The sequence below is a fragment of the Equus przewalskii genome, chromosome 13 (assembly GCF_037783145.1).
Source record: "Equus przewalskii isolate Varuska chromosome 13, EquPr2, whole genome shotgun sequence".
NCBI lineage: Eukaryota > Metazoa > Chordata > Mammalia > Perissodactyla > Equidae > Equus > Equus przewalskii.
The window spans coordinates 89,011,740-89,030,340 of record NC_091843.1 but is presented as its reverse complement, the minus strand read 5'-3'; the positions used below and the strand labels follow the sequence as shown (position 1 = coordinate 89,030,340).

The 18,601-nt window shown below is 50.5% G+C and overlaps 1 protein-coding gene and 1 long non-coding RNA gene across 5 annotated transcripts; one reads left to right on the top strand and one right to left on the bottom strand.

Annotated features, from left to right (window-relative positions):
- Positions 1-3: 3 nt before the first annotated feature.
- Positions 4-13,902, bottom strand: ENC1 (ectodermal-neural cortex 1). Of its 4 annotated transcripts, none has more exons than XM_070571693.1 (3): positions 13,336-13,902; positions 6,587-8,405; positions 4-2,557 (listed from the first exon to the last, which is right to left on the bottom strand). In XM_070571693.1, exon 2 carries the CDS (start codon positions 8,390-8,392, stop codon positions 6,623-6,625), a length of 1,770 nt encoding a protein of 589 aa, XP_070427794.1. In that variant the 5' UTR covers positions 8,393-8,405; positions 13,336-13,902; the 3' UTR covers positions 4-2,557; positions 6,587-6,622. The 4 variants fall into 4 exon arrangements, with proteins under 4 accessions (XP_070427794.1, XP_008535575.1, XP_070427792.1 ...); XM_008537353.2 differs by lacking the exon at positions 13,336-13,902 and adding an exon at positions 11,896-12,936; XM_070571691.1 differs by lacking the exon at positions 13,336-13,902 and adding an exon at positions 11,418-11,900.
- Positions 13,511-17,005, top strand: LOC139075369 (uncharacterized). Its single transcript, XR_011525740.1, has 3 exons — positions 13,511-13,641; positions 13,776-13,945; positions 14,445-17,005. It is a non-coding gene; the product is annotated as an uncharacterized lncRNA (long non-coding RNA).
- Positions 17,006-18,601: the final 1,596 nt, after the last annotated feature.

Here is an 18,601-nt window from a genome sequence, read left to right as displayed (position 1 = left end):
CAATGAAGAGAAAATCTCTAATAATTTATTTGACCTTCAGTTTCACATTGTGAAAAAAAAAATAACAGTTTTACAAAACCTCAAAAATGTAATCGTAGCAAACAAGGAGATATGAACACGAACACTTCACTTCTTCAACGGACACAGAGTTCTGTACGTGAACCACATATTCAATAGCCCAGAGACGGACGTTATTCAGCTCTAATCATTCCTATTCAGACAGGTGTCAAGCCCAGAGAAAAGGGGGCTGCACAATTACACTGGAAGTGGAAGGCTGCCCTTTGTTATCCGTTTCCACAGCAACCAGTCCACAGAATAAGAACCACCTTCTCTGTCTTACGCCAAGGTTTTTGTGTGCACTGTGCTGTGAATTGTGTTTGCTTCAAAGTGTGAGACGTTTCACAGGGTGAGAATGGTCAAGTACTGAGCCCAAATGCCTACATCAATTCAAAGAGTGGGAGTCCAGAAAGTTCCCTGCAGGCTGGGGGCCCACCTGACCGCAGCTCCCACTGGCTCACACACAGTAATTAACAGAGGATTCAAGGACAGACCACAACTTTGAAACAGCTGCAGAAAATTCATCAGGCTTTTGAGAAGCCATGCAGTGACACACACATCTCGGCAGATTTGCATCATAAACTACAGAGCTGTAACCGCCACAATGCCGCCAGGGGACAATTAGACATTTGCATTGCTTAGAACACATCTAGGAGCCAGGGACTGACTGCTGGAAAGCACTGTGATTCTTTCATTCCAACAGCTCGCTTATTTTGGTCCAACTACAGCCCACTTATTCATGGCACGGACGGACACGTACCATTAGTCTAAAGTATTCAAGTGGAGAGAAATGTTAAGGATTTATCTGTGATTAGACGATGCAAACACACTCACAATGTAAAAGGGTGTCATCAGTCTTAAACCCTATTTTCTAAAAGTACAGTAACGTGAGAAACATGGATGCAAGCAGCACGCGTGGCAAACGCTGGTCTTCCCCAGACGCCTCGGAGGAAGCTGAGTCCAGCACGAACACCTATCACGGCACAAGCACTTGAACTAGCAAAGAAATGTATTCACAGCCAACTCTCACCTACCCCAGAAAACCGCTCCACAGGGGTCGCTGCTTACAATTCTTTGGTGTTCTGTGGCCAAATGTGTCACTTTTGTGCACCAGAGTTCTTTTAGAGACTTACCTAAGGGTGAGCACTAAGTACACATTGTCGCCACGTGAAGACCGCCTTGGAGAACTCCTACACTTGCTAAATCGGACGGCAAGAAGAACGAACGAAGAGTCCACATCAAGCAAATCCGGTGAGTGAATTCATCTACATCTGCGAGAATTTGGGTTTTTTCCCCATTAACTGTGGTTACGGCAAAGCAGTTTCATAGGGTAATAAATAGATAAATAAATAAACTTTGGACAGTGCCTTTACCTGTGCCCTATATACAGAACTATTCCATAGAATTTTCCAGGATTTCAGGATATTACACAAAGAAAAAAACTGCAAAGCGATTTGGTCCTTTCCAAATTTCAGTAGCTGAGACTGAAGGAGAGAATCAGGAAGGAGAGGGGCAGAAAGAAGCCGCCCTTGACCCACGAGCCATCGGCGTAGCCAGAGCCCAGGAAACCCCATCAGAACCAGTGAATCCAAGAAGAGGGCCCTCCACGCTTTCCCCGCCTCCAGGATGTAGTTTATGTTCCCATCTGGTAATCCTTCCCTGTTTCGACATTTAGAAAAACCCCCTCCCCAACCCACCCTCCAGTTATACTCCTAATTGTAACTCCAAAGTTTTCATTTTTGTGCAGCAAAGCACAACACAACAGCCACAAAATTGTGCAAAACGTACAACCATTCACACATGTCCATACACGTGAAGACAACCGTAAGCATTGTTTCAGCATGCAGGCATCAAACAATAAATAGCTAAATCTATAACAAACTTCTTAAGAGCCAAGGGAAAGTTTAAAGTCACTTATAAATAGAAAAGCACATCTACCAAACAGCTACCAACAATGTCCCCATTGTTCCGAAGCCTTCCCGGGGAGCACAGCCCCTCAGAGATTAGCGGAGAGTCCAGTGGTCCTCACTCTGCACCAGCCCCGCCAGCTTTCCCTCCTGGCCCCACAGTTGAGCTTTCAATCTCCAAACAGCAGCTGGTGTAGACGCTTCAAGCCTGCTCCTCAGAGAGAGGTGACAACCATTTCAAATTTTACACATCGATGGTGGAGCCCGTGGAAATCAGATGCTGAATATAGTACAGCGAGGAAAAGGTCCGGCTTTTCTCTCCCTCAGAGGGGCTGATTAACGCTGACATTAATCCACAAGTACAAGACAAGGACTAGATCACAGGTTCATTCTTTCCTACTTAAACCGTGTGCGACTCACCCCGAGAATCCCACCCCTCCCCCACCCCGTTCCTTCATGTCCAGTTGGAGCATTTACAAGGTGCAGCGGACTGAATTCGAGTCTTGTAGCAACTTCCTTTCCTTCTTTCTCTTCATTAAATTTCGCCTCTCAAAAGTAAAATCTCATCTTGTCTCAACGAGTGATGGAGTGAGCTAAAAGAGAAAAAAAGGAAAGATCTTTGTTAGCAGCCTCACAATCTAAAAAAAATATTAAACTCAGGACAGAGCTGGTCAATGTTGCTTCTAAAGGTCTTAATTTCACGTTCAGCAGGAACGGTGCAAAGGTATTTAAAGTGCCGGCCTTAAACGCACACACACGCGCACACGCGCATGCAGATGGCTGGCCCAACAAAACTGATGGAGTCCAAAGATCTTCACTCCCTTCCTAACCGTACGTATGTCCAAATTCAAACCTATCCACGCAACCAGGTGCTGTTAAGTGTTGCCATCTTCTGCTTCCAACGTTCATAACTCGTCTCCATGGTTAAAGAGCCACCAGAAAGTGCTCGCCGGGGGGTCAAGAGATTCCTGTGCCAACCCTTCTCGGCCCATTTACCAGAAAGGATTCCACACCACATTTATTCACCATATAGAAGGCAGACATATTAATCCTCTTATTTAAATGGATCTCTGCTGTTCATTACAGCAGAAATGAGTCTCGCCTCCTTTCACACGACGACATACCAGGCCTCATCAGCCCAAGGCTGGGGTTTATTCTCAAGTTCATCAGTCCATACTGGGGAGACACCGGCTGCGGTATGCAGCGTTAATATCTACAGAATCTGCTGACATCGAGCATGAAGGTAAGTTCAAGGTGCCACAACCACGAAGTCTGAGTGTGTCACGGGAGCTGGCACCTCCTCCCACTGCCCACCCTCCTCATCTGCTGGAGTTGAATTTTACACGGGCAGATTTTCAGAAGCCTTTTGTCTTTCCAACTCCCTATCTGCTCTCGCAGCACGCTTCCAGCCCCAGTGTAGGCATCTGCACCCCTCCTGCCTAAGGTTGGACAAAGGGAATTCAGGAGGGCCGCTCATTACTTGTACTGCATTCTTCTCGCTTTTGTGTGTTCAGAAGTCTGATTCATTTCATTAGTTGTTTCTTTTGGCAGTTTCGTAACAGTGATTCAAGCTTTCAAGGCATTCCTTAGACTAGGTGTCATCTCCCCACCCCCACCTCACTGTAACCTAAACATCAACAGGCGGCCAAAGGAATGTATCTTCGTAATACTGTGACATTTCAAGATGTTACATATTCAAACAGGAAGAAAGGAAGGGAGGGGAGGGAGGAAGGAAAGAAGGAAGGAAGGAAGGAAGGAAGGAAGGAAGGAAGGCAGGCTCTAAAAAGGGAAGAAACAAAACAAATAAAAATCCAAATGCTGTCAGATTGGGGCCACACAGCACCATGAAAATGGAGAGCCATCAGAAGTAATTTCCTTTCTGTTGCTCCTACCTGCTGACAGAGCAGCAGGAGACAGCGACAATTTCCTTGGTGGATGGGCTTTTAGACCCAGGGACACTTTCTGTTCACATTTTCTGTTAATCTAGTTCCCACCGACATCTGGAGCAAAGAGATGCCGGGAAGTTGTCGCTATTCAGGACTGATCCCTACACAGCCCCTCTTTGAGTCACTCCACCCAGCGTAAGTGTTTTAACACTATCTTCTGTGTAGTAAACTTTAGAAATTTAAACCAACATCCTCCCCGTCGGAAACTGCAAGAGTGGCTTTGATCAGGCCCCTGCTGCCCTTTAAGAAGGCAAAACCCGCCCTGTCACATTTCCTTGTTACGTGCTTGACTCTCTGCTGGCAGCACGAAGGGCGGAGAGGATGCTGTTTCACATATAATCTGACACTTCATTCGCTCCATTTCCCAGGGACCGGAAGTGTGTGATTAGGTTCAAATACCCAAGATCGGGTGAATTCAAGTGTTTGCCAACATACTCACTCTGGACTGAGAAAGGAGGCACCAAAAATGAAGTATAAAGATCACAAGCAGATAGTCAGGGAAACCACATTCTCCCACCACACACAAAGCGAATTCTTCCCCTGCAAGCTGAGGTCTAAATTGAAGGGAGGAAAGAAAACTAATGTATGGAACACAATACACGCCAGGCGCTGGGCAGGTCTATTCAGCGCTTTCTTTTTTTTCCTCATTTACCATTCACCCAAGTCTGAACCAGGACAGATCCAGGGGAAGAATAATTCGGATGACTCATCTGATGAAAAAGCAGCCTCAAGTCCAGAGAGGCCCAGGCTCTCCAGCTGAGAAGGAGAACCAGGATGCACACGTGGTCGCTCTCTGCCTCAAACTCCTTCCCTTGCTCCAAGGATGCCAGCCAGTCTACCAGTTACCATTTTGACGTCCCGGCACCATCGCTGGCAATTTTCATGGCTCTCCTATGCAAACATAATCAGTTCTGGACTAACACCCCACTTACTGAGCTGTTAATTGGTGCTTTTGCCCAGGAGGTTCTTGAAACCGGCCTTAGAGTTGAGTTGCGCACTCATATCACAAATGAAATAACCACTGTCGGAGCATTTGCTTATTCAGGATTATTGAGATGCCGGCAGGGCCGCAAAAACCAGTTTGGTGTGGGATGCTGTTAGCCCGTCGCTCCCCAGGAGGTTCTGGCTGTTCCTGCTCCTCTGAAGGAGTCTCATTCCAAGGAAACATTCTATCATTAAGAACTCTACTAACTGAAGTAGGCTGGAGGAGATAATTGAAGAAATGAAAAAACCAGAAAGATTAGATGGGAAAGTGAGGCCAATTTTCATGGTGTTTTAAATGAGCTGTAAGAGATGAGGAAAGAAAAGCCAAATGAGTCAAACTCCCTCTTTGCTGAGCTTGCAACGACCCCTAGATTTCTCTTTTTCCCTAAGTCCCCTTCAAAGGTGTGAAACATACGAGAGAAAACAGAGGCACGAGTTGCCAAGTAATGAGTTAGCTGTCACTGTAGTCCCCCGAAAGCAGAGTTTTAATTTTATTCTATTATTACTAATAAGCCCATGAATCACCAAAACAAATCAACACGTTTTGTGTGCTCTGTCTACACCGAGACATGCTTAAGTGATTCCTGGGGCCAATCCTCCAAATGCTCGAAAGCAGCTGAGTGACCATTAGCTTCACGAACACTGAACTGTGGAGGCCTAGAAATTGTTTGAGCGAAGAGTATTATATACTCTTAAGCACACAAGACAACCATTACGTACAGAGATATATGACACAGAAACACAACTTCTGTTAGCTGTGACAATAGGGTCAGCCTGACGGATTAACCCTGAGAAGCTGCAGTAAGGGCTGTTTAGACGGCTCAGAGCATCCGCACGTCGGGCGAATTCATACAACGCAGGTGCAACCTTTCCCCAGGACAGACCTAGAGTTCTTTAAAGTTAATAAATGCCCTACAGGGAGCTATGTTTTGAAATTTTGGAGAGAATAAACTAGGAATAAAGCAAAGCATTCAATTTTTCAAACCCTACTTCATTCTAGAAAGGGTTTGAGGAAGCTAAGTTTGAAATATCTCCCAGGGTGACAGCCACACAAAGCTCAGGTTTATTAAGTGGCAGCTCAGCATGATGCTCAAGTACTTACGCTCTGGAGCCAGACTGTCTGGGTTGATTTCTTCACCTACTAACCTCTATGACTCTGGGCAACCTGCTTCAGCTCTGTGTGCCCCAGCTTTCCTCCTCTGTAACGTGCTCCAGTAACAGTATCTCACAAGCTGTTGTATTAAAGGAAATGATCCACAAGAAACACATGGCCCCACCCCAGGCACACAGCGAGGGCTCAGTCGACATCAGCTGGCGTTACTAAGACAGGTCAGCGGTTCTCAACCCGGCTGTACATCCGAATTATCGGGAAACCTTCTAAAAATACTGATGCCGGGACCCCACCCAGACCAAACAAAACCAAGTCTCTGGGATGGGCAGTTTTTGAAAAGCTCTTCAGGAGATTCTGAGGCTCGGCAGAGGCTGAGAAGTACCGGCTGGTGTTATGGGGGGTTGCAGCTGTGGTCAACACACTGCGTAAGTTCTGGGGGTCCAAGGTCTTTTATCGTTATAGTTTTTGTAGGACTCAACAGTCTAGGCTATTATACGGATCATGTCTCACTCTACATATGAACTTACACAGCCAGCTTAATTACATGCATACTTACATCTACAGCTCAGCTGACCGCTTACCTTGTGCTCACTCTCTTTATGCAGCATGTGCTGTGTTTAAGAAGGCAGATGTTTCCAGGTGCTGACAAACGCAGTGGGAATCAGCGAGTACGGGACTGTGGTGATGCTGTTCCACACGTCCAGCGTCGGATCGTAGCAGTCCAGAGTTTTGCACCGCTGAATGCCAAAGTATCCTCCAACCACGTAGAGTTTGTTCCCGGAGGCCACAGCGTGGCAGCTCATGCGCTTTGCGGTCACGTCTCCCACCTTGGTCCACTGGTAAGTCTCGCTGTTGAACTTATAAGCAGAGCAGGCAGAGAACTCTGTATCCCCCCCCATAATAAAAATCTGGTTGCCCAGCACGGCGGCTGCGGTGTAACGCCAGGGCTGGGGACAGGTGGCTGGTACCGTCCACCTGTTTTCACACTGATCATAACACTGAACCTTGGGGAGCTTGTCGTGACTCACGCTGGTACCTCCGAAAGCAAACAACTTGAGCTTGGCGCTTACCACTGCGGCATTGCTGACGCCTTCTCGGAGCGGGGCCACCATGGTCCACTTGTTGGTTGTGGGGTCATAATGTTCTACTTGCTTCAGGGAGACTGAGGGTGAGGCCGGGAGGCAGCCAGTCGCGGCGGTGTGCCCCCCGACCACGTACAGGCAGTGCTTCAGCTCAGCAGAGCCGTGGCCAAACCTGGCCACCAGCATGGGGGCAGCTTTGGACCACTCCTCGTGCAGGGTATCGTAAACCCAGACATCTTTCGAGACTCCATTTTCAGAGCCTCGCCCCCCAGTAATGTATACTTTGCAGCCAATTGCACACGCACTGAACTCTTTTCTTGGGCTGGGGATGTCAGCCTTGGGAATGATCTCTTTGGCCTTCTGGTCGACGAGATACAACTTGTCACACATGAAAGTCTGTCCGCCCAAGAGGAAGAGGGCGTGGCCAGTTTTCCGAGGCCGGGCGCAGAGGCTGGTTACCACGCCGTCGTTCTGCAGGATTTTCAGTTTGCACCTGATGGCCTCTTCCACAATCTCCTTGCTCTTCCTCTGCTTGGTGATGAGCTCCTCCATGGCCACGTTCTCCATGAGATAGATGGCCGGCAGCAGAGCCAGCCTCACCGTCTGCAGCAGCTCTGGGAGGTAGCAGTAACGCTTCTTCAGGTCGTAGCTGATCCAGTTGATCGCAGACTCGTACACGAGCCTTTCATCTTCTGTCTCCAGCTCTTCACTGGACAAGAGCTGCACGACCATGTCCTGGGGCAGCTGGAGGAAATCTTCGTTCTTCCTGATGGTCTGGAAGTTGCTGAGGCACATTCTCCAGGAGAGTTCGTACAGCTTGGTGCACTGGTGCGCATCGGACAGCAGCAGCATGCCCAGGCAGTTGGTGGGGTGCAGGTTCTTTTCCAGGAACTCTGCACATGCATCCCGGATGTCTTGAAACTCCAGCATGTCGCCAGCTTCCAGGAGCGATTCCGCGTTTTCTTCATTGATGATGACCCGGGAGGAGTACGCGTAGTCAAGCAGCAGCTCCAAGACTTCTGGGTGGATGGAGTTGTCGAAGTTGACTTCGCTGTCCTGGCTCTCCTTCAGGCCCCCGCTGAACATGGCTTCAAAGTAGCGGCTGCACGCAGCCAGCACTGCCCGGTGACAAGGGAAGGTCCTGTTTCCGGCATGGAGAAGGACGTCGGTGAAGAGGCGCTGCTGGCGTAAGAGGTTCAGGTGAGTGAGGACGCTGTCTGCATAGGAGGACTTGTGAAACAGATAGATGTTGATGGAGCCGCTGCTGGCCCGGGACTTTCGGTTCTCATGCACACTGACTGACATTTTGTTTCCACTCCTAAAAAACAAAACAAAACCACTGATGCTCCTGATGTTCAGAATGGCAAAACAAAAGCAACAATCATTTTGGACAGAAAAAAAACAGAACACTTTGCTGTTGGCCCTACTGCCTACTGTTTTGAATAATGGATGGCCATTCTCGTACAGTCAGAGACAGCCACCTGGAAGGAAAGGCATTCACTGTAATACTGTTGAGCTATTTGAACTATACACTGTTTAAAAAAAAAAAATCACTGCTTAAAAGCAGGTTCATCTTGGAAAACCTGATTGCCAACTCTCAGGATATTGAAGTCCTTGAGAGCATAAGTCAGCAAAAGCCAAGAAGAGCGAGGTCTCGTTCTCGCAGCTCCCTGTCGGTGTCCAGCTGATTCACCGCAGAGTACTTACATCGCCAGGCCTCCAGCTCTCGTAACGCCATGATGGGCACCGGGTTTAATGCCCTATGCAACACAAAGCCATGTGTAAAACAAATACCTACTAATTAATTCCATTAAGGATTCCTTTGGTAGGCTCCAGTCCCCCTGCACATCCAGTGAACGGGAAATGTGCAGGGGGACTGTGCAATCACAGGCTTGGGCCAACTTCTGCAACGATCAGACCTTTGCTCAAATGTTACAAATAGTTTCTAACCAGACAGCTTTACCAGTACCGAGTCCTACAAGAGCCCCAGTATAAACACTACCATACACTCATCAGCAGGCTTTCGTGAATACACAGAACAGATTCTGGCCACAATCACCACCCATCTTTCTTGCTCTGGAAAGCTTCCAAAATGAGGATTTGGGCAAATAAAAGGAAGAATATTTTGAGTAGAATACTCATGAGTGCTGTTTTTCTGTTCTTCCTGCTTTATATCAATTCTTGGAAAACCAGCTGCAAGAACAAAGGATGTGTCCGCCCCCTCTTCTGACCATATAGAGCATGGCCAGGACCGTTCCCATGTACCTGCAAACGCTGGCACCTGCAGAGAGGGCGTTCAACATGCAACACTGCTGTATTTAAATCAAAGCACACGCACACATGTGTGTGGCTGCATCCAGGCAAGTGTGTGCGTCTGTGTTTCGCCAGCCACTGTTAATTTAGGACCACCCTAGAATTTATCCGCTGACTAGAATGGTTTCATCAACATCTAAATTGAAACTACAACAGAATCAAATGCTATCTTCAGCTTTCTCCAGTAAGTAAACTGTAGGCTAAAGATATAGGAGATGCCTATTACTCATCTTCAAAAATTGAATCACATGCTTTTTTCCCTCTTTAACCCTACCCCTCTATTACCTCAAAGGGATAGAGCCCTCAAGAGGCTGCCCGTCAAAGGATTCCTAAGGAAGCTGTTTATCCCGGAAGGGCAAACCGTGTGGTTACAGTATCTGCTGCAAACACAGAACAGCCAGTCCTTGCAGCATGGCTGAAAACCACAGCCTCCTTGTTTTCTTACCCATTCAGGTATTTATTTTTTAATTTAATTCCCAAGAATTATTAATAAATGCAAATGAGTGACTTGCCACTGATTCACCGGCTAGACCCTAAACTGCACCCCCAGCCAGCTGTGTGGGCAGACAGCAACAGACGCGGGGGCCTAACCTGCCTCTGACACACAGGCCACATACCAGTGGGGGATGCAACTTGTTTTCCTTTATTTTTGCAATGTAACTGTAACTTTTCATTCTGAGTAAACACGGCTTAGTGGAAGAAAGTAAGCCACAAAGTCTCAGGGCTCTGGGGTTAGGAAGACCTTACAAAGCACCCATTAGTCTCCACTTGGAGCTGGGAGACGCCACGTGGTGAGCAGCCCAGTGCCAACCCACCTCAAGCTAAGGAGCTAGAGTCTAGTCCATTTGAACCAATGCCCAGTGCTCTGGAGAAACACCCACACGACCCAATGTGAATGCACCAGGTTTCCAAAGTGTTAACCCACGTGCTAGCATCCCCGATGCGTTCCCACTGTAGCTGTCACTGGATCAGTACATTCAATCTGAAGTACTTTCAGGAAGATTTTAAGCCCAAACCTCAAAGGATGGTATAAATACTACTATGCCTAACATAGAAACTTGAAAAAATTTGAAATGAGTAGCTACATTTCTTTTTTTAAGCTAATGCTTCCAAAGCAACCTCAAAAGCCGCCTGAGCCGCCTCCTCTCAGGCTCCAAGAGGATGCAGCTCTGACTGAAGAATGAGGCCCCCTGTACAAGGTGGGTGAGCACCCAAGTGTCTGCACCTGGGGCAGGAACCACAGGGGGTCTGCATCTCTCTGCACCCTGTGTTTATGCTCCTGTATTTTCCGGGTTGGCCCATAAAGCCAGAAGGAAGAGTCTAGCCTGTCATCTTGGATTCCATCCACATGGAGAAGCAGGTCACAATCAGCATCCAACGTTCTCACAGCAATATTTGATTAAAAGAAAAGGGAAACTTGAAGACCCAAGAGAAACGACTTGCTTTCTGGTTTAAAATTATGCAAACATCAAAATATCAGCAGAAACCTTCTATCCAGTCACCAAACACACCTTCAACATGAAATGAGTCATCCTTCGGGCATTTTTTAAGCCCCCAGAGAAATGATACTTGCATGCCAAGTAAGTCGCCAAAAAAAAAAAAAAAAAAAATGCACACATGCACTTAACCTGCGTCTGCAAAGAAGGAGAAAAGGGCTTCCAGTTACAGGAACTCCAGTTCACTCGAGACTCCTTTCCAGGCTCCGCCTCGGACGCTTCCTGGCCCCCTCACATCTCTTCAGGTTTTGAACGGGATCTCAATGCAACCAAAGGAGAAACTACACAGATTTTCCCGGGCATTTACGTTACTGACAACAATGGAACATTATAAAGATCTTGTTAACAAGAGAAGCACTCTACCCTCCAGTCCTCTATACCACCTGCAACGCTCTTTAACGCTGGCCGTGCCTTCGAAGGCGACACCAAATCACATGCCGACGAGTTCAATGGTTCGTATCCACCCCGCCCACCAATTCCTATCCTTTCAAACGAACAATGTTACACTAAAGGCCACATACTTGCATGAGAAGCAACAACTTTTCAGAAACCAGTTTTCATTCATTCCCTGCAGACATTCCTGCGCAGCGCGCGTGCCCCCACAAGGGGCGTCTGCGCGCGGCCCCAGCGCTCCCCGTGCCGGGCAGGGTGCAGCGTGGGCCAGCGATGCCGCGCGCTCGGCCCAGGAGGCTGCAAGTCGGGCAGCGCGATCTCACGCCCAGGGAAGCGCTGCCTTCCGCGGGGAGGGAGGTGATCGTCCCCGCAGCTCGCCCGGGCGCCGCGCCGCCCAAAGGAGGCCCCTCCGGCGATGCCCGGCTCCTGCCCGCTGTGAGAGGGCAGCGGCGGACACCTAGGTCTCTGCCCCCAGCGCAGCTCCCCACCTCCGCGCAAGCCGGGCTCCGGGGCGCACGCACGCCCCCCGCGACCACACCCCCGCAGGCCACGCCGCCCCTGAAACCGCGGCGCCCGCAACAGGTCCGGCGCACCGGGGGAACTTACAGCACAGGCGACCGGCCGCCGCGCACAACCAGCTGGGTTCTGGCCTCGGTCACCGGGCGGAGAGGCGACGAAGCGGACGTCTGAGCCCCGGGGAACGGAGGCGACTGCCCGGGCGAAGGGAGCGCGCGCGGGGAGCCAGCCGGGGAGAGGACCGCGCCGGGGGCGCTGCTCGTGGCCGGCTGCGGCTGGCGTTCGCCGCGACCCGCGGAGCGAATCCCGAGCGAGTCTCGGAGCGGAGCGAGCCGGCGGCTGCGGCGCCGCGGAAGGAGGCGGGCTGTGCGCTCGGGGGAGGGAGCTCGAAAGCGCCCTGCGCACGGCGGCCGCCTGGCGTCTCGTCCGGTCTCCGCAGCGCCACCGCCGCGCCGCCTCCTTCCCGGCTGCCCGAGCAGTCTGCGCCCGCCGCCGCGCGCCCGGCTATAAGCGACGCGGCGGGGAGGGGAGGGGAGGGGAGAGGGCGCGTATGCAGAGTGACACCGGGGAGGAGGGGGGAGCGCGTGGGGGAGGAGGAGAGCTGGAAAAGAGCGTGTCGGGGGAGGTAATCGAGAGAGGAAGCGGGGGAGGGGGCTCGGAGAGTGGAGAGAGACAAAGCGGACGCGGCGTCTCAGCCACTAGCAGCTGCAACCCTCGGGGACCGCGAATAAAACAAGTTTTCCCGGGTCGGAGTGTCTGCGCCTCTCTGGCCCGGCCGGGTTAATGGATAGCCCGGAGCTGAGGGACCCTCGGCAGGGGAGCGCGGCCCTGGGCTGTGCGCTCCACGCCGCCGGAGCCCGCGAGCTGCTCAGGAAGGGGTGGCAGGGGGGAGCTGGGTGTCCGCGGCACGCGCCCTGGGCGCTCACAGCCCGTGCGGGGGGTGGGACACGTGGACGGAGGACCTTGGCGAGGGAAGGGGCACTAGTTTGGACACTGCGGGGACACTGCAGGTTGGGCAAAGCTAGGACGTAGGGTTTCTCGCTGGCAGGGGGCAGACTCGACCCCAGGCGTTGCCCGGGCTCTCCCTCCCCACCCCGGCGGGCGCGGCCCGGCGGCTGGACTCTGCCCCTCGCCGCCCGGAGCGGTAGCGGCCGGCGCGGGCCGGCGGGCCGCGCACCACGTGCTTCGCAGCCAATCGCCGCGGCTGCTGGATTTAAAGCGAGCTGCTCTGCGGAGCGGCCGCACCGCCTCCTCTCCCAGCCATAAAGCCTCGGTCGCCCGCCCAGACTGCGCCCTTCCTGTCGTTTATCGCTCGGTTGTGTTAGTTCGGACTTCGGCAAAGAAATGGCCCGGCACACGCTTTTGAAGCGCCGCCTGCCACCAAAAGGGAAAGCAATTCGAAAAATAATCTCGCGTGGCGATCACTATTTATGAGACCGATTTTTGATCTTTGCTCCAGGGCGTGTCCCTCCACCTCTATTTTTTATTAGATATTTGGAATAAAGGCCATGAATGAACTGTAGAGCTTACCGGTCCAGCCCCCTCGCTTTACAGGTTAGGAAACTGAGGCCCAGCGAGACGTGAATTGTCCAGCTCGAGGTCACACAGCCAGTCAGCAGCGGCCCGGCCCTGCAGCTCCAGGGGGCACCCACGACGGAGTTTTCTCCAGTCCCCACTCCCCCACCTCCAGCTTGCTTTTCAATACTAGACGCAGAAATGGTTTCAAGAAACTGGGGAGGCTCCGCCTGGCGCTCCGGGAGTCCAGAGGCTGCTGAACCCAAGACCCTGCGGGTTCTTTATTCTAATCCCGCTTTCCTTCGCCCGCGGCCCCTCCTGGTATGCGCGCTGAGAAATTTCGCTCCTTGCAAAGAAAGAAAGACAGTGCCCTCTGAAGTCCTTTGTTAGCATTAACTCGGTAGGCTCACCAGGAGCCTTTACAAATCTGTTTCACATTTTAATTTTTTATGCAGAGTCTGGGCTCGAGGCTGCTTCACAAAGCGAGAGAGGGGGTATCAATTCACGGTGAGAGCCACGTGCGGAGATTCTGGGACGGCGCCGCCAGGCGACCCTGATCCTAAAGGAGATGTGGATGAAGTCAGGGCAGACAAACGCACGGGCGCGCTACAGGCACCAGAGAGAGGTGCTGAAAGGCGGGGGGGGGGGGGGGGGGGGGGGGGGTGGAAATGTGTAGCTGTTGCACATCTGGCTTTTTAAAATATGTTCTGTAGCCTGTGGCCAGGTGTGAGGGCAGCCGCTCAGAGCGGCCTCAAAGGCCCCTCCTAGAAGCTCTTTGTCTGGGTTGTGGGTCAAAAGCGAGCATGTCACTTCGAAGACCAAATGTTAGTGTCTTCCATTCTGGAGGAGATATTCTGTTTAAATTAAGAGATTAACACTTTTTCTCCTTAAGGAGAAGTATTTCCTTCTTGCTTCAGTCACTTACCAAACTACCTGGACCTCCAGCAGATGACCCTGCTTAGAAATACGACGTGTGCTCAGCTCTGTTGGTTGGCCAGGGCTTTTTCCCCAGGAAGGCAGTGCGCTAGGAAAAGGCATCAGTTTCTGTTGCATTTTTACCACCTGGAAACGGCAGAGTGTCCTCAACCAGGGGGACAGCAAAATGTATTTCTCTTTGCAAACAGCTTTGCTAAGCAGGCCAGGCTGAGAAAGGAGTGCGGTCCTCCGAGCATCGTGTCAGCATCCGCCCCTGCCATTTTCCTCTGTGTGTTCTACCTGATGTTGCCACCACTCCTACACTTCAGGAGAAGAGAGGGAAAAGAAGTCGGAGCCTGGAAAATCTTGAAATGTATTCAGTGACCATATACATTAGCTTCACCTGCCTCGGGGAGCATGAGACAGAGAAAAGAAACGAGCTTCTGAGGCTTATAAAAACTGAAACACATTCACCTGTAGAGCGACACAAAACTACACTTGCATTTTGGGGACCATGTGTGCTGCCAGTGACCTCTCACAGACTGTACACTGGTTTGCTTGTGCCGACGTGTGACAAGTTTTCAGGCCCGTGGGCAGTTTCTAGTGCTTGTTTCCCAGCTCGGGTGATTTGCAAGTTAGCATATTCATGATCACAGCAACTCAGACTGTTTTTCCTCCAGCATCTCTCGGCCGGTCCTGAAGACAATTCTGATCGCTTCCCTCACAGGAAGACAAGGTTGTACAGAAAGAACTCTCTGGACAGGCCTGTGATCAAAGGACGGCGATGGACATAGTAGAAATCTGAGTTACAAACGCCCCAGGAAACACTGTGGACATCCCTGTTGTACAATGGCCACCACCTCATCAGGATGCTGGCCAGTCCCCTAGGCCCGTGGGAGCTGGTCTTCGCCTCTGCCTCTGACACCAAACCAAGGTCTCATTTTTAATGCTATTAAGATGCTGTGCCCAAGGCTGTGGCCTTGTTATCTCCCTTAACAACGTTATTTTGTTAGGCTGCAAAATAAGCAGCATGGGGTTAAATGTATTAGCTGCCTTCAAACCTAATTTATCTTCATTCCTTCCTAATTTACACCCGGGCTGAATTAATGAGAATGATTTAATTAACATGGTGCGACCGTGGTACCAAGGACGGGACAGCTCGGGGGTTAGACCAAACAGTGGGCCAGGCGGCTGCCATCCTGCCTCCTGCGGTCCCCTGGAGCCCCACCCGACTTCCAGACGTGTTCCCTGCTGGTCTTCCAGTGTCCTCTTTGTTCTCTGATGCGCTTCCTGAATCTGCGGGAGGAGTGTGGCACAGCGCTCCTTCCTGGTGTTCCTGTGAGGTGAGCCTCGAGGCCGTGGCCTGTGGAGTCAGTGTGGCAGAGGGGCCGACTGCCAGCCAAAGCTCCTGCTCTTCCTCCCCGGGGTGAGGTGCAGGGAAGTGGACACCCAGCCAGGGACGACATCCCACGGCTGCTCTTACATTTGGGACCAACACCTGGGGAAGGAAAGGAAGGGCTGCAGGGGAGGGAGTGGGAAGCCGAGCCGGCATGCTGCCTCAGCCAAGGCCTCTGCTGACCCAGGCGAGCTCTGGGCGGAAATGACCCTGCACAGTTGTCCCTAGTTAAGGCGAGAATGCCAGGCTCTTATATGGCTGCATTACCAGTTGCTGAATGCAGGCTGCCCAGGAAAGGGGCCACGGCCTTGGTCAAGGGGGTGCTCTGCCACAGACGCCATTCTGATGGGCGGCCAGCTGGGTGCATCAGCCACTGGCGCCCCCAGCAGCTGACGGAGTCCTTTCTTCTCCAAGGAGGCTCTGAGTGGCTCAGCGCAGGGCCCACTTGAACGCTTCCCTGTAACGCAGAGACACAGGAGATGGAGGCCTCGGGGCCTACCAGCAATCCTCTTACTTTCAAAAAAAGGGAGACATTTTTTTTAAATCTGCCTATTTATTGAAAAGACAAGGATGGGGAGAGAGGCAGGTAATCAGTACATGAAGTTATCAGCCTTGTGTAAGTCCGTGATTTTTCTCTCTGGGGATGAATGAGGTCTAAACTGATGGTCCGTCTTCTAAATTTTGGTTTGCCACCTTCTGCATTTATGTCATTTTAACTGTATTTGTGTTAAATGTCTGTTACGATAAACCTCGAGCATATGCCTAAAATTGTATCCAAATTGGCTTGGTCCTGTTTTGGAATTTCACTTGGTTCCTACATCCCTTATTACATCCCTTATATAGAAAGTGCCACCACTTTCTGTGGGTTGTAGGATGGCCTTTTCACTTCACAGCCCACTTGTCGGTTGCTGTGTATGTGAATGCGCTGACTCCTGCATTACGACTTTTACAGGAGAGTTCGTGTGCACGCGTTTTTGTGTCCTTTCAGTGCCGAGCTCCACTGTCAAGAGCCTCTGTTCAGAGGCATTAGAGCTGGAAGTTCATTCTTCCTTTGAGGCTCCGTCACCGTCCACAGCCCGAGTGACACTCTGAGGGGTGGACAGTTTATTGGCTGCTTACCGGATGGCAGAGGGATGCATTGGAGCCCCTTTTCCCTGGTGTCACTCCATCAGGTCTGGCTGTTAGTAAGTCAGGCAGTCTGGGCTGCTCGCGTGATTTCTACCCCAGGGCCCTCCAGGACAGCGATCTTTACAGCCTGCTGTAGGTTGTAGATTTTAGGGTCAGGATTTAAAAGCAGCATTTATTATTTTCTCTCTGATTGCAAAAGCAATGCATGGTTGACATTTGGAAAAAACAGAAAAGTAAAAGAGAAAATTAACCATAAACCCCCCGTTTGGAGATAATGACACTAAGTATTTAAATTCTAGTCGTTCTTTACCCGCATGGTGGTTTATTTTTAGCGGTTAAGTGGTTGAGGGCAGAGACTCTAGAACCAACCTGTTTCTACATTTACTGGTAGCTGGGTTTTTGGGGGGCAAGTGTGTGAATACCTCGGTGCCTCAGTTTCCTCTTTGCAGTATGAGGGAGTATCCGTCCCTGCTCAGAGCTTTGTTTTGTGGGTTAGATAAACCGCATATGTAGCACACGGGCTGGCTTGTGGCAAGGGCTCTAGAATGCTAGCTTTTGTAACGACTCCTTAGTAAGAGGTTTAAGGAGAGTGGTGCTTCTGCAACCCCATGGCATTTCCTCGTCACTCTCCTAAATAAAAGTGACATGAATCCTTGTCACGGTTCCTATTTCCAGTCTGCCCAGCAGCACCGGGTCAAGGGACACTTCCTGTCTTGAATGAATTTACATATTCTCCTGGAGGGTGTAGTTGAGGCTCTCCTCTTCTCACACGCCCAGTAAGTTGACAGCTTGGGCGATGAAAGCTCAGATTCTTGGGGCCTGCCTCTGCCTCCTTCTGGCTCTCGTTGATACTGTCTTCATACTTTGTACTGGGGCCACTGGTCTTCAGTTGATGATGGAGAAACAATTCCTTACTCTCCATCACCTTAAAAAACTAAGCTGCTGCAAAGGGAGAGGTATTTAAGAAATCACACTTTTAAAAAAGCAGCAGCTTGGGACCAGCCCTGTGGCCTAGTGGTTAGGTTCAGCACAATCCACTTCAGTGACCTGGGTTTGGTTCCCCAGGCACAGACCTACATGACTTGTCTGTTAGTGGCCATGCTGTGGCAGTGGCCCACATAAAAGAAAAAAAAGAGGAAGATTGGCAAAGGATGTTAGCTCAGGGCAAATATTCCTCAGCGAAGAAAAAAAAAAAAGGCAGCTAGTTCTATCTAGAGAAGGTAGCCAGGCCTAGCCAGAGCACAAGTCGGATATGGGCCCTGCTTCTTCCTGCCCTGTAGGTCACTTAGGTGCACCTGGTGAAAGGTTGACCTTCACAGCCCAGGGGCATCTTAAACCATTTTTCCTCCTATTTTCCATAATCTTTTGAGTGTCCCAAGGCTCCTGGATCTAAACTCTTAATTTGTTCTAAGTAATTACCACATTGAAGAATTGACTGTTGTTCCAAGCGGTGAAAATGAAGCCTTTGTTTTGCCTCCATGTTTTGCTTCCAGGGCAGGATGCCAACCTCTGAGCATGTCTAGGCATGAAGAAGGGACCAGAAGAATGGACCTTTGTGTCCAAGAGCTTGTACCTTTGAATGAATATTAAAAGGATTTTATGACTCTCTGTGAGTACAGATGACACACTGCATACAGTTCAGCTTGGACAGGAAGCCAAAATCAGGAAGCTGCGTGTTAACATTGCCAGAATGAAGAAGGAATGAAAAAGGAGAGAGAGATCTGATGAGGTGCCGTTCTAAACAAAGTTCCTGTAACTGTTTCTCCTTGTGATTTCTTTTTTTTTTTTTTAGGAAGATTAGCCCTGAGGTAACATCTGCCAATCCTCCTTTTTTTGCTGAGG

Coding starts and splice junctions, on each gene's coding strand:
- ENC1 (XM_070571691.1), bottom strand. CDS start 11,461: ATGAATGAAAACTGGTTTCTGAAAAGTTGTTGCTTCTCATGCAA. Junction 8,406..11,417: donor AGTTGTTGCTTCTCATGCAA/GTATGTGGCCTT, acceptor TTTGTTTTTTAG/GAGTGGAAACAAAATGTCAG.